At 48.5% G+C, this 14,290-nt stretch overlaps 1 protein-coding gene across 6 annotated transcripts in view; it reads right to left on the minus strand.

Moving 5' to 3' along the window:
• The window catches only part of CHD5 (chromodomain helicase DNA binding protein 5), an 85,416-nt gene that overhangs the window by 39,353 nt on the left and 31,773 nt on the right, over positions 1 to 14,290 (minus strand). For 5 of the 6 annotated variants that reach the window (XM_074975335.1, XM_074975334.1, XM_074975332.1 and 2 more), the window contains exons 4-11: positions 13,473 to 13,591; positions 12,386 to 12,624; positions 10,510 to 10,634; positions 7,707 to 7,830; positions 5,608 to 5,774; positions 4,824 to 5,042; positions 2,970 to 3,176; positions 2,625 to 2,836 (exon numbers count right to left, since the gene is read on the minus strand). In XM_074975335.1, coding sequence (XP_074831436.1) covers positions 2,625 to 2,836; positions 2,970 to 3,176; positions 4,824 to 5,042; positions 5,608 to 5,774; positions 7,707 to 7,830; positions 10,510 to 10,634; positions 12,386 to 12,624; positions 13,473 to 13,591 — 1,412 coding nt within the window. Of the gene's footprint in view, positions 1 to 2,624; positions 2,837 to 2,969; positions 3,177 to 4,823; positions 5,043 to 5,607; positions 5,775 to 5,986; positions 6,061 to 7,706; positions 7,831 to 10,509; positions 10,635 to 12,385; positions 12,625 to 13,472; positions 13,592 to 14,290 lie in introns of those variants that run through there. The other variant, XM_074975337.1, reaches the window with a different exon arrangement.

Below are 14,290 nucleotides of genomic sequence, written 5' to 3' on the forward strand. Positions count from 1 at the left end.
ATGGGCTCTCATACACATGCCCAAAACCATGAACAAAACCACCAAATGTCCAGATATAAATACACAGCAATGGGGGGGCCTGCCCTTCCAAAGGCAATGAATTCAGGAACCTTCCCAGGGGGAGCACCAAGACTTGTGTAGGCAGGTTTCAATCCTAAGCAAACAGCTTGCTATGACCCTGTTTTCAAGGAACCGAATACTCCATCCTCTGTTTGTACCTTCAGATTATGAAGTCGATGCAGAGCTAAACCACCACCAAGAAGGAATCAATAGTTTCAGGTGGAATGGTCCATTAATCCGCTGGGTATGTTTAATCAATCACAGAAGCTAAATGCCACACGATTTCTTTGTGTCTGTGCTGCCTGTAATTTAGTGTTGGGGACAATAATTTATGTAACACCACCACCTTTAGCACTGTGGCGTCAGGGTATGTGCGCAGCGTGCAGCAGGTATCCAGGGCTGCTCAGAGGTCAGGTAACATAGGGCTGTTAGCGAAAGAGCAAGAAAATTAGTTGAATGTTTTTAAACTTAAAAGAATGAAAGTCAGAAAGAGCAGGGCAGGGTCCTACATTTCAGCCTAAGCACAGGAACGTAGGCACTCATCCAGTATCCTATCTCCAACAGTGCCGGATGTTTCAAAGGAAGGTGCAGGCACTTATGGAATAATCTGTCCCCAAGGAAAGTCCTTTCCTAAAACCCATTAGTTAGAAGTTGGCTTATGCCCTGAAAAATGAAAGTTTATATCCCTTCCAAAATTCTTGGGGTTTGTTAATTTTTTCCTTACTATTGTTGTTCTGGATATTCTCACATTTATATAAATGTCTCTTCCAAATCCTGCTGTGCTCTTGGCCTCAATGGTATCTTGTTGCAGTGAGTTCCACTGGCTATTTTTGCATTATGTGAACAGGTCTTTCCTTTTACTAGTTTTAAAAGTTTATTGAATGTCCCCTGGTTCTTGTAGTATGAGACACTGTGAACAAAAGTCCCCAAAAGACATTCTCTAGTCCATTCGTTCGTTTGAAAAGCTTATCATGTCTCCTTACACATTTCTCATCCCAATTACACTGAAAAACTAATGAAAACCTTTCAGAATCCGGTTATTTATAAAGGCAAGACCTGCCTTATTTACATAGAACGTAACTCTGGCACAGGGTTTCGCCACACAACTTGACTCAGTCCCCGTCAAACAGCTTTGAAGAGAAGTGTGTAATTCCTAATTTAGAAGTTCTACAAAGTGATCCTTGCCTTTGGACTTTTAAAAAAAAAAAAAAAAAAGGTATCAACCCAGAAGATTTCTAATACATAGGACATGTCTTCAGCACAAATAAACTCAGATATCATGGCTAAATAATTGAAATTCATTTAAATTCTTCTCTGCATGCACAGTCCCATCAGCCTCCAAGGGAGTTATGTGAGCATTAGCTACCTCTCAGTATACATGTGATTCCCAAACTCCTGTTAATGTCTTTGATGTGATTTGAGTGAGGGTGGAATGCATGATTCCCCACAGAAATGAACAGCATACACAGAAATGGACTGGGTTTGAGAGCAGTCTGTGTGAGTAATAGCAGCTGCATGCTGCGATCAACAGGAGAAACACTGATCACCCAGTCGCAGAAGAAATTTATGAATTTTTCAGTAAAATATTAGTTGGCATCAGGGACCCAAATAATGTACTTGGGGAAAGTTTAATAACGCCAAGATCCACCTTTTGGAAGAATTTACTATCTATATTTTTAACGTGCAATTTAATAGAAATGGAAATAATGCAACAATTCATGTTTGGCCTCACTTTCAGCTCTGTAATGAGCTTCCAAGGTGATGATAGCCTTGGAATAAGTTTACAGCTTTACAGTCTTTAGGAGGAGCAAATTAGGGTTGCAAAAGCAAAGCAGTAGGTAAATCCCCATCCCCTAGCCAGGAGAAAGTTTGGGCTTGGGGAGACATCGCAGGACAAATTCTGCTGTCACTTACAGGGCCTGGAAATTCAGATTAATTCCATTAGAATTGGTGGAATTGTTCTGGGTTAACACTGGTGACACACATGAGCAGCACCCATCCTACCAAGACACCAGGCTGTCTATGTTCTGGTATTACAATGCTGTGCCACGAATGGCCACATGACACTAGCCTGGATGATCCCTGCGCTCTGGGCTGCCTAAATTCAAGGCCAGATTCAATAATGTCAGTGGGTAGAATCCAAACTTGAAATGCTTTGTGTGTGTAACTTTGCAAACATCTCCCTGATCACTCTGCGGTATGTTATGTTCTTAGCATAAGCAGATCTAACCGTTGCTGAATTAATATTGCCCACAAACTAGGCTTGACATAGAAATACTGCTTGCTACAGAAATTCTAGTTCCCCCCCAAAAAACCTAGCTAATCACCATAAATCACCACCCCAAAAACCTCTGCAGGATTGGGAATATCACACAGTCCATACTAATGACATGGGGAGGAACCACTCCCTACACCTTCATTTGCAAAAGGAGGCAAGGTGAATGCATCAGGTTTCACTCAGAATTCCTTCTTCATGGATCTTCACGAGGCCCTGTGGGCAATCTTTGCCCCTTGATGTTCTAGGAGTCTGTACACCCACCCCTCTCTCCTGCACAACTCCCCACCTGTGGTTCAGGATTCGGTGAATCATCATCCACTCAGGTTTGATGCCGTAGCGATAGTACTTCTCCTCCATCTTGACGTACTGCGGGTCTTTGTTCTTCCGCTTCTCGCTTTTGCCATCTTCATCCCCAGAGCCATAGTCAAAGGCCGGGGGCTCATCCATGTCGTTCTTTCTTTGGTAGTTGCGATACATCACGGTGTGGTAGAGCTCCAGCTGCGCCCGGAGAGAGCAACAAATGGGGGAGCTGGTTATGTTTCAACACCCCCACACACGTGTCGAAAAGCCAGGCCCAGCCACGGGCAGCCTTGCACGCAGTCCCCCTCTCACCAGCCTCGCTGCGTCTTACCTGCAGCTCCTTGACCCAGGAGCAATGCCAGTAGGAGAGTCCTGCCCACTTCACAAAGAACTCCCGCTCCGGGATCCCCTCCAGGGGCTTTGATGGAGGGATGGACAGCTCCAGCTCAGGCGGAGGGAGCCCAGACAGGAAGGGGGCAGGGGGCTCTCGCCAGACCCAGTGCAGGATGCGTTGGACTTTGCCTTTTAAGGGAGGGCACTGAGAATAAAAGGAGGCAAAAATAACACACATACACTCAAGGTTTAAACTGTCAGCCCCACACAGCAGTTCCCCCTTCCACTTCCCCGGCAGCACAGCCCTGAAACACCAGGGAAAGCCCAACCCATCACTACCAAGCCCCGGGTTCTCAATGGCTAGACACCAGACCTGGCCTGGATTGAGCACTGGACCTGCACTGGCAGTGGAGTCTGCTGGAGGGCAAAGAGGTCTGCAGTGGGGAAATGTAGCACAGATCCTGCCTGGGCCAAGCCATGAGGGGAGCTGTTACTCTGAGGGAATTCTGCACCAAAAAATTAAAAATTCTACACACAATATTCTAAAATTCTGCAAAACTCTCCATATTTCTATTTGTCAAAATAACACCATATATTCAGGCCAGTTTCAACTATTTTGGTAACTTCTTATAAAATACCTGTCAGCAAGTATGTCTGTCACAATACAGACAACAAAAAAAGATTCAGGGAATGTCACGGGGCAGGGGCTGAAATTTGTGAAGCATTTTGGTGGAAATCACAAATTCTGCGGGATAAAATACAATTCTGCGGGGAACATGAATTCTGCACAAATTCTGCATTGCGCAGTGGTGTACCCTAGGAGTAAGCTGTCCAGAGAAGGAGGGCATTGCCAGGGCAGAGAGGGAGGTGCACTAATCCAGAGGCCCCCTGAGCAGTCTCCACTGGCACCTGGGCCATAACTGGAAACTGCTTCCACTGTGGGAAATCCCCAGGCAGGATGGGCAGCAGCGACTGGCAGTAAATTAGGCCTAGACTCAAGGGAACCCAGGGTCATGCAACAAACTGGGCAGTTTTTAACAACCCCAGAGTCAGGCCAGTTCTAGGCCTGGCCTGCCACCTCTGACTCAGCCTGGACAGTCCTGAAAGGAAATGCTGTGCTCTATGTCAACTCCAGGGCTTGTTTCTTAATCAATGCTCTTTTTTACTGGTCAGACAGTAACAAGTGAGCGAGTGAGTGAGAGGGGTGAAACGCACGGGGCGGGGTGAGTGAGAGAGTGCGCCCCAAGGCACCTTGAATGATGGCAGATCCATCCCCTGAATGCAGGCGTGCTGGAAAAGGATGGCTCTGTCTGAGCGGCCATGATGCTGCCCATGTCCCAGCTGGGGACAGAACGGGCTGGGAAGTAATCAGTGTTTCACTAGTCCCATATTTAATTCTCCAGTGCTGTCGCGGGCTCCACAAATCACGCCTACCCGCCACTGCAGCTCGGCTGCCTCCGATGAGGGAGGCTCCTCCACACAGGAGATGCATCAAATGGAACCTGACACTTAATCTAAAAAGCTGCAGGGAAATAACCAGTCATCTGCATAGGGCAGCGAGTCAGTGCAGGGAACAGAGCCTTCCAGAGACCCAGTGGGTCCTAGAGGCAGCCTGGGGAGGGGGATGACAGACTCTGCTGAGCAGGAAGTGAGGGGCAGGACGGCAGGCCCATGGGGAAGAGGGCATGGGATGGGGGCACATCAGAGGGGGGTGGGATCAGAGCCCATCAGAGCGGGGCATCTGTCTGCCCTCACTCTAGCACCAGTTCTGAAACCCTCAGGCCACGCTGAGGCCCGCTCCTTGCCCCGGGGGAAGCGAAGGGGTGGCAGGACAAATGCTGGTAACACTCACTGTACAGCGTGGGCAGAGCCATTCACCGTTTGGTATTTCCGGGAGAGGCGGGTTCAGACAGTGCAGGTGATAGGAAGACGGGCAGGTGTCACAGCACAGCAGCTCCCCGCCATCCTTACACACACGGCAAAACTCCATGTGGTCATCCTCCTCTTCTTCGCCTCCTTCCTCGTCCTCCTCCTCCTCTTCCTTCGGCTCCCACTGGATCCCTTCCTTCTCCTAGGGAAGGTGCATCAGCACAGTGCTGAGTATTTACTTAGGTGGCCCATCCAGTGCCCCAGGGGTGTCTGAACACACACGGGCGCTTTCCCCTGCGGGCCAAGTTCTCAGCCCTCAGCACCCGAACACACAGCTGCAAGAGCTCCTGTTGGGGTAGGAACTGCGTGAGGAGGCTGAGAAGCCAAGTCAGCCTGGCAGGGATTCGGATCCATGAATCCAGGGAGTCAAGGCCATTTCCAACCTGAGTCTTAGCTCCGCTAAGCCGCCTCTCTGGTGAGCACTGCAACCAAGTTTGGCTGCAGCCAAGTCCTGCTGCTGTGGTCCAGGACATGGTTTCAGAGCCGTTGATCACACGGCACCAACTAAAAAGCAAAGGCTCCTTTTGGACAGGGTGCCGCTGCGACTTAGATAAGCCCGTGTGCGGTGAGGAGTGGGACACACAAATCTCTGAGCGCTCCTCTCTGCAGAAGAGGAACCCTCCTTTTACTAGTGCTCCCAGCTATGTTCTAAGCTGATTTTCAGCAGCAAAGTTACCCAGTTTCAAACCAACCCCACAGTTACTCACACAGTGCGGGCAGCTCCACTTGCCCTCTGGTGCTTTCTCCAGCTCAGGATCCAGGCAGACGAGGTGATAGGCGCGAGGACAAGTGTCGCACAGGATAATCTCCCCTCCCTGCTGGCAGACTTCACAGTAGTCCTGGTGGTCGGTCTCGTATCCATCCCCTTCTTCAACTAAGAACAAGGGACACACAGGACAGTCAGAGAAGCAGCAGCCATCACATGCTTTCCCAGGAGGAAACGAGACAATTTCTCTTGTAAAAGGATTCATTATATTTAAGGAAACAAAGAGAACATTCCACCTTAGTCCCCATCTATTACATTCCCCTACCTCTCTGTCCCTCAGCATCAGTTTATCTGGGTCTTTGCACACAGCATCATCTCACCTCTGTCTCTCTTTCTCTCTCCACACTGTATCATCCTTTGGTTCCTTCAGGCTCTCAATGGAGAATGCCAGAACCTGGAGAGGTTGCAAGGGAGGCCAGTCAGAGAAACCTCCGCAGATACCATCACCATCAACTGCAAATGTACCATGCAACAATAATACAGCCGAGAAGGACTCTTCCTCTTTGGACTACTCTGGTCTCCCTGTCTGTGCACTAGACTCAGAGGCAGGAGCTCATCCAACCTGGTACAGCAGGGGACAAGGAAGGGCAGGATAGCTCTATGGTTAAGGCTCTGGACTAGGACTCAGTAGACCTGGCTTCAAGTCCCAGTTCTGCCACAGCCTCCCTGAATGACCTTGAACAAGTCACTAAAACACTCTGTGCACAACTGCTCCTCTGTAAACTAGGGAAGATAATGAGTCTCCCTTTGTCAGTCTGATCTACTAGGACTATAAGCTTCTTGGGGCAGAGTCTGTCTCTCACTATGTATTTGTACAGCACCTCGCACAACGGGGTCTCCATGCACTGCTGCAACGTGAATAACAAACAAAAAGACTAAACAGATTCCGTCTTCGTGTAGGGGACTGATTTGCAGCCAGTCCCAGTCTTCGTGAGCTCAGCTCTCACCGGTGTAAGATGTCAAACCCAGAGAATGAGGACTGTGCATTGCCGGGGTGAGACAGTCTCGTTTCCTATCCCAGCAGAAGCTTCCAGCCCCACATCCAGAAGCTGCCCTTTGATTTGTTGAAAGTATAACCTGAGGGTGAAGATAAGAAGCTACAGGATATTTGGAATTTCTGGATCTGAAATATCTCGTGCGGAGCAAGGACGGAAGATAAAAAGAAAAGGATCCTTTCTGTCGCACTACAAGAGTGAATGGCTGCCCAAGCTGAGAACACAGCGGGGACGGTGCTGCCATGGAGCAGATGGCTGTGCTGAGCCAGCAACAGCTGAGGAGAAGCCAAGCTGCTGCCGTGAATGCAAGTCCGGGATGGTGGGAGGAAACAAGTAGTGCACTTCGCTCCTGGAGTCCTTCGGGGGCGGAGAGAGATGCTGCCAAGCCAGTGTCAGGGGAACACTTCCGGGCAGTTCGGTCCAAAGGGACCTTTATGGATTTTCTCAGTCGCAATGAAGCAGAGAAAGTGTTGCTAAAAAAAAATCAATGGTATCCAAAAAACGATACATACGTCTGATCCAATACCCTGCTGCGTGCCTTGTCCTGCTGCTTGCATGCATTTCTTATCCCAGGGCACGTCCATGAGGCTGAATGAAGCACGTGCCTTGTGAATTACTCTGGCATTTAACACAGGGAAAAAAACCCTAATCTTGTTCACATCTTCATGCTCCCCTATGTCAGCTAGACACCTTGGCCTACGTGGCTGGCCACTCTGTAAGGCTAAATTTACTGGTGGCGTGTTCCCGCAAATACCGTTTTCATGGAAGGGAAACAATGCCAGGCCAGCAGACAGGGCTCTCCCTCCAAAGCAAGGCAGCGCTGAAAGAACGGGAGCTGCTCACACCCCTGGCGAGACACAAGCCAGCAGTGGCATTTCGCGTTGGGTGTGAATGAAGGCGCCCCTCGCCCCCACACACCCCCACATGGAGCCAGGGTCAGATGCTGCACTGGAAGCTCCCACACAGGGCTCCAGGGACCAGAGAAGCACACATCAAAGCAGGAAATCCAAACAGAACAGGAGCGGAGTACAAAGAAATGGCCTACTCCTCTTTTTCTTTCTCCTCCTCTTCCCTCTCTTCCCCAAGCCCGCCGAGCATTCGGAGCGCACCGAAGAGCTGTTGATGCTGGCGCTGTCGAAGTCCGACTCCTCCCGCTCCTCCTCTTCACTCTGCAAGGGAAATCAAACCACACAGAGGCAAAGCATTGGCTTCTCGTCCCCCGCTGCCAGAGGGCCAGTCCTTGTGGCAGGAGGAGCACAGCACCGAGAAGCTGGGCAAATGCATAGGGAGAACACAGCTCATTGAGTGAGCTCCTCAGGGCTGAGCCCCACTGAGGCCAAGCGGTAAAGCTTGCAGGTTCATTGAGTAGTTAGGGATAGGCCACAGGCAGGTTTATACAGCTCCTGGTGACATTATGCGGAGGTTATGCAAGTGCGTCACAAAGTAAATCTTATGTATTATACCAATCTCTCGGACTCAGTGTCGAGCCAAATAGGGCTGGATTGTATCTGGCATCTGCAGGACAATGCTCTCTCCCCTTCAGCTCTGAAGAGAGGCTGCCAAGCCTGTTCCCTGGCACCTCCAGCAGCCGCTGAAGGGAGCAGACAGATTAAGATCCCAAATCACTGAAAGACTAAGTGCAGATTTAAAGAGTGCAAATCAAGCCATTTAAATCAGGCGACAGTCCAATTCCTTCTCCACTTACCTGACAAGAGTCGGAGACGGGGCTCCCTGGCTGTCTCTGATAACACCTTCACAAATGCACAGATTGCATGCACAACCAGCCAGGGGTCATCCTGGGATGGCTCAGTGTCCCCTGAACACCGGGTACTGGCCAGAGGCAGGACACTGGACCAGAAGGTCTCAACGGTCTGGTCTAACACCTCAGCCGCTAGGGCCACTCCCTGCACCTCTTACCGATGCCAACAGCCTCACTGGAGTCAATGGCACGGCTTGGGTGAGTCGGGGTTACAGCTTCAGGCAACTAGACAGGTTTAGCTTGCAGGAGAAATGCAGCATCCTCACCCAGGGCCTGGTGTGTAAAGATCCGTTGGCTCGTGCCCTTTAAAAGTAGCTCCATGAGATACTGTGTTTGAGCACAGTTCAGATTTTGCCTGGAGCACGAAACGAGACTGATCCAGCCAACAGGAGCTTTGCGTATCAGACACAATGAGGGCTCAGAATTCCAGGCTCACCCAGAATAGCCCCTGCCACGAAAAGCACTAAACAAGCACGTGTGTCTGTTGAAGTGAGGGGGAGCGGGGCTGGGGGAAACAAAGCTACCACATCCTCTGCTAAAAGCGGGGAGCTCTCCTCTCCTCCCTCGCTTGGGTGGCTGCACTACTTCTCCCGGACCGATACAGTGAGGGCACCCCCATACCCCCCGTTGCTTCAGTCTGCCGTAACCCCGGCATGTGCATGCGCGCACAAAAATTCACACACTCACTACTTCGTTGATTTTTTTTTTTTGCAAATAGTTAAATGAGCTAAAACTTACACTGTGACATCACACCTAAAATTAACAGGTCTAAATTCTCATTCTGGACCCTAAACCCTTCTCCCCAAAGCTCTGATTTATACACACACAAACACACACCGTACTTAGTCCTCTGACTAACCGTGGGAGAAACTCTGAGCTTTTAGCATCACTTGAAAATGTGAATGCACAAATCTAGGGCCCACTTTTGAAAATTTGCCACATATTCACATACTTATGATTGAAAACTACTGCAGCAGATTGGTTCAAAAACGCTCCTTTCACTTGAATCTTTGTTGCACAAAAGTAATTTACAAACTGATTATATTACGTGTAATGGCTCCAGAGGGTTAGTGAACTCCAATAAGGCTAAATTAATGGGATTCTGATCAATATTATCAAGACCTACAGGAGTTCTGTCCTTATTCTATAGTTATTTAAAATATTTATTCTTTAAAATACTCTGCATACATTTGATATTCATACACTGCCAAGTGCACAGCATGCAAACTGTATTACAGATTTTTTTGGCCCTGCATTTATTCCTGTGGTCTTCTACTCCAGGAACTGTGCTGGAAAATCACAGGCTCGATATGGTAATATAATTAAAGCATTTGATAATTCTCTCTGACATACATTCAGTACGAGGGTAGGCCCTAAAGAGTTTATTTGCAAATGAAATCTGAAATTATGTTATCACTGAACTCACCACAGGAAAGTATTAAAACTGATTCTATGATTTTAGTGGAAGAAATTCCCAAACATGCCATCTCTAGGAACGTGAGCCTGGATGCAGTTCTCTTCCACAGGGTAGAATACCCACTGAGCAAAGATTGGTTTCTAACAAAGAAACGCAAATGAGATTTTAAGATTTCCTTACCCAGCCCCAAGTGGGGAGGGACTGCCAGCATTTCCCCAGCTGAAGGAAGCTTGGCGCTTCCAATGGGTGAAATGCATGCCAGTGCAAAGGGCCAAACACCCCATGTAAATTCAACTTGAGCCCTTGGTGCGGCACAGACTGTGTGCTGGCCCCTCTCTGCACAGAAGTGAATTTCCCCAGGTGCAAAATGGGTTGACAGTCACAGCCCAGCTCTGTGGGACAAGTAGCCACATCCAATACCCATCAGTGCAACTGGCACTAATTGTCTCCCTTCTTGGCAGAGAGACGCCAAAACTGAATGAGCTACAGAACTGAACACCCTTCTCCTATCTGCGAATGGGGCTTCAGGCAGGATAAGGAACACCGCAGGAGGAAGCTTGCCCGGCCACTACCCAAAATGTTGGGGGAAACAGGACTCCAATCTCCAGGGCTGCCCGCCCAGCACCCTCCACCAGCACCAACATTTGCCGTTTACAGACAGAGAGCGCTTACTGAGGAGCCTTTTTTCCTTTTGTTGGCGATTCCTCCAAACCGGAATTTCACGCCCGCCATCTTTTTCCCCTTCCCCTTTTTCTTCCCATCTTTGGAGCCCTTGATTTTCTTCCGCACTCCTGGACCTAAATGAACAGAAAGATTTTCTTGACGTTCTAATGATGGACACCTTGATTTCTACATTCTCCCCAAACCCTATTGCTCATAATTTACCTTCGTTCAAGTATCTTCTGAGTGTTTGCATTGCTTGCATAACATTCTAGCTTATCACATCGTGTTCCCCCCCCACACTGAATCCACAGAGGATAAGTGCCCAATACTGCTACCCGTTAAGAGAGCGACTCCTTTAGTTAAAGAGGCAAAGGCCCTGTGCTTTGGTGCTGAAGGTCCCATGTTCAATGCTGGGAAAGAACCAAGGCTCTACATTTTTACAGTTTCCCTCCTGTTTGAAAACGATGCTTCACAAACATTCCTCACTGAACTTTATAAATGCAAGAGCAGAGCAATGAAAGCAGCATGTCTCCTTCCCCGAAGGTGCTTCTTTCCCCTGTGTTCCTGGCTCTCTGTGTCTCCGCAGTGGGAACCCTAAGCAAATACTGAGGGGTGGCCAACTGCTTCCCTTATAAACCAGGGGTTCATATTTAACTGCTTTGCATTTGGGGGAAAAGTGCAGCCTGCCCCCCAGGGGCCAGGAAAGGGACTGCAGCTCAGATACTGCAGAGATGGGTGCAAATAACTAACCTCTGTGGGTGTGGCCAGGGGGGACAGACGACAGCTTCCTCCCACAAGATCAGCTAAGTGGACTGAGAGATGCTGCACGAAAACTATGGGAAAGGAAAACTGTTGCAAACAGCACCATGCCTCTTGGGCTGCTCCTTTCAAAGCTCTTGAGGCATCAGGATTTGATTGCTGCATAATTGGAACAGAAACTTCATGAAGAAAAACACTGTAGGAACAAAGGGAGATTTCTCTCCCTCCTCCCCTTCCCCATTTTTTCTTCCAATGACTCATGAAGCCCTTTCTGAACGCTGAGGGAAGCCTCCCGTCTCTGCTGTCAGGAGCAGGAAAATGTTAATAGTTACAGACTCATTTCAATAAAAATGAGATCAATTCCGTAGGAGCTGCTGTAGATTAACATGCTTGCAAATGGGGTTTGAAGGCAGTGTCCTTCCACCTCCCCGCTAGGAAATCAAATACCTTATAAGTTATTTTTGTAATCTTTTCTACTGTGGTCTCTTCATTGTTCTTGAATGTCCTACGTCGGTCCAGATGGAATGCATCGGCCAGACTGCTGAATATTACAGAGGCATACAGACAGAACACATCTGCTCTGCCAATGTCCTGCCCTGCATCCTACCACCCCTACTATTCCATTTGAGTTTCCACCAACAGATTTTCCAGTGCCCCTCAGTCCTGAACTTACTGGCCTGCAAATTCACTGCAGCTTGAAAAGTGCCCTTTCCAGGAGGTTGCGAGATTTCACTAGCAAATATTTATAAAGCTCTTGGAGATCCTTTGTGACACAGGCATCACATTAAGAAATATTGTTATTATTGCTTTATTTAAAGTAGGATACAAATCCTCCATGGTCCTGCTAACATGATCGGTCATTATATAAAGAATCACAGTTCATCTGTGGCATTTATTGTAGAACACAAATACAAACTACAGACACAGACTCACAAGTTTCCCCACAGCTCAATTTCCAGCTTTGTTTCCCTTACTTACCAGGCTTCACACCCTGTCTGGAACTAGCTAGGTAGCACACGGACACATCTAGTGGCTAAATAATATATTGCAAGTAAATGTATTGTTTATCATTGCAAGATCTACCCACGCTGTCTGGTTAGCCATTCATTCCTGTCTGGCACGTTACCTTTGCCCTCCTTGGTTTTCGCTTTCCTGATGGCCATGGGCAGAGCAGACTGCTGAGGGCTGACAGAAAGCTGAGGTGCAATGGTGACTGTTTCCACGGCTGCCGCCACTGCGGCTGCGGCTGCCGCGGCCGAGCTGCCTTTGAACGGGTTGTTGGCGCTGAATTCTCGCCATTTGGCACCAAGCACCGTCATCATCTTGGACATGGGGATTTTGGGATTCTTCTTGGCAATGAGAGGCCTGCAGGGTGGGGTAGGAAAAACCATCAGTCGATAGGGCTCCTCTGCGGTCTGATTGTTTTAACTCATCACACGCTGGGGAAAAGCGTACCATGAATTAGCAGCCAATGCCTGACACCGATTGTGACGAGTCACTGGCAACAGATGCACTGAAAACGGTAGAAACCAAAACTGCCCTAGCAAGGAAAGAGAGGGGAAATGTTCAAATATTCAATGACTTTTTTTTCCCCAAAAAATCTTTTATTGTTTTCAACCAGCTTAAAGAGCAGCCAGGGTGGGGGGGAATTCACAATTTTCAACAACAAAAAATTGGGAAAATTTTATTTTTTGGTGAAAATGTTTCTGCCTTTTCCAACCAGTCCTGCAATGAAACCCGTGGAAAACAGCGTCCTGAAGAACACCTCTCGGATACATGTGGTGAAGCACCAAGGTATAGATGATGCACCAGGGCAGCAAACTTAAACTGGCCAAGAGAATGCTTTGGAGCCAGGGATAATTCATTACTATTTGTATAGCACCGTGGCATGACATTGCATCATTTCCCTGTTGCGTCTGACCTCGCCCTCAAAGCGAACGGTAACCTTCTAGGGTCCAACTGGCTATGGGCGAGAGCAGAACTCCACTTGGGATACATCCAGAGTCTCTACAGAGATTGTAGCCCAGATCCTGCATCTGATGAGGAGCGGATTGTGCAGTCTGGCAGAATGTCAGTAAACTGCACATGTCTGGTTTTCTGTTGGTGAGGAATCAGCATTCTAATGCCTTGGCTTTATCAACTCGATTGGGTAGTAACCGAGTACAAAACAGATCCCCATCCACACGCACAATGCTCCACCCTCAGCCTCTTACCTGAGAAACTGACTGAAAGCCTTGTAATTAGTCAGAGTATGGTAATCTTCTTCTGAGAAAATATAATCCACATCATCCAGGCCCCACTCCTCCATTAGCTGCGCTGAGCTCTTGGGCTCCTATGGATTTACAAAGGGATACATTTAATGCAAATGACGGAGGTGCTATGACCGAGCGGTGTGCAGCCACGCCTGTTATATACTGCACGCCATCTGCTACTCCTAGACCTCCACAACATGGGGATTGGTTTCTGTTGGTTAAAGGATGGAGTGTGCACAAGTGCTTAGTAAACAGACACACTACCTAGCTGGAAAACAATACAATGCCTTCCAAACGCTTCCCTAACCCCACCACAGCTTTAGTGTCACCACGACATGTAATCCGTGGGCACATCAAATGCATCAGTGGGAACTGCGGCAAAATCCATTTGCTCGTAGCTGTGACAGCACAAGGCCCCGGTCCACTCCGGTGACTCCTGACTCACTGGGTGCTACTGCTTTTCCACACCTTGGGGAGGGGTGACCCTGGTGTCAAAGGATTTTTTGAAAAGCAAAGGCTGTTTTAACATCAGTTTCTGAGGAGCCAGAGTCTCGTCACTCATCTGCTTTTCCACAGAACCAGATACATAAATGAACACAACCGTCAAGGGCACCACTGGTGCACGCCCTATTGGCAACCATGCAACAGAGACCTCCGAAGAGCAGCTAAGAGCCAAAATAAGAGAGAGGGACAAGGGGCTGGAGCTGGTTGAAGAAACTTGGACGGAATCATTTTCCTCCAGAATACACGGTGCCATTGACACTGACATGCTTCCCGAA

Source organism: Natator depressus, chromosome 18 (assembly GCF_965152275.1).
Source record: "Natator depressus isolate rNatDep1 chromosome 18, rNatDep2.hap1, whole genome shotgun sequence".
In the NCBI taxonomy this organism is placed as follows: domain Eukaryota; kingdom Metazoa; phylum Chordata; order Testudines; family Cheloniidae; genus Natator; species Natator depressus.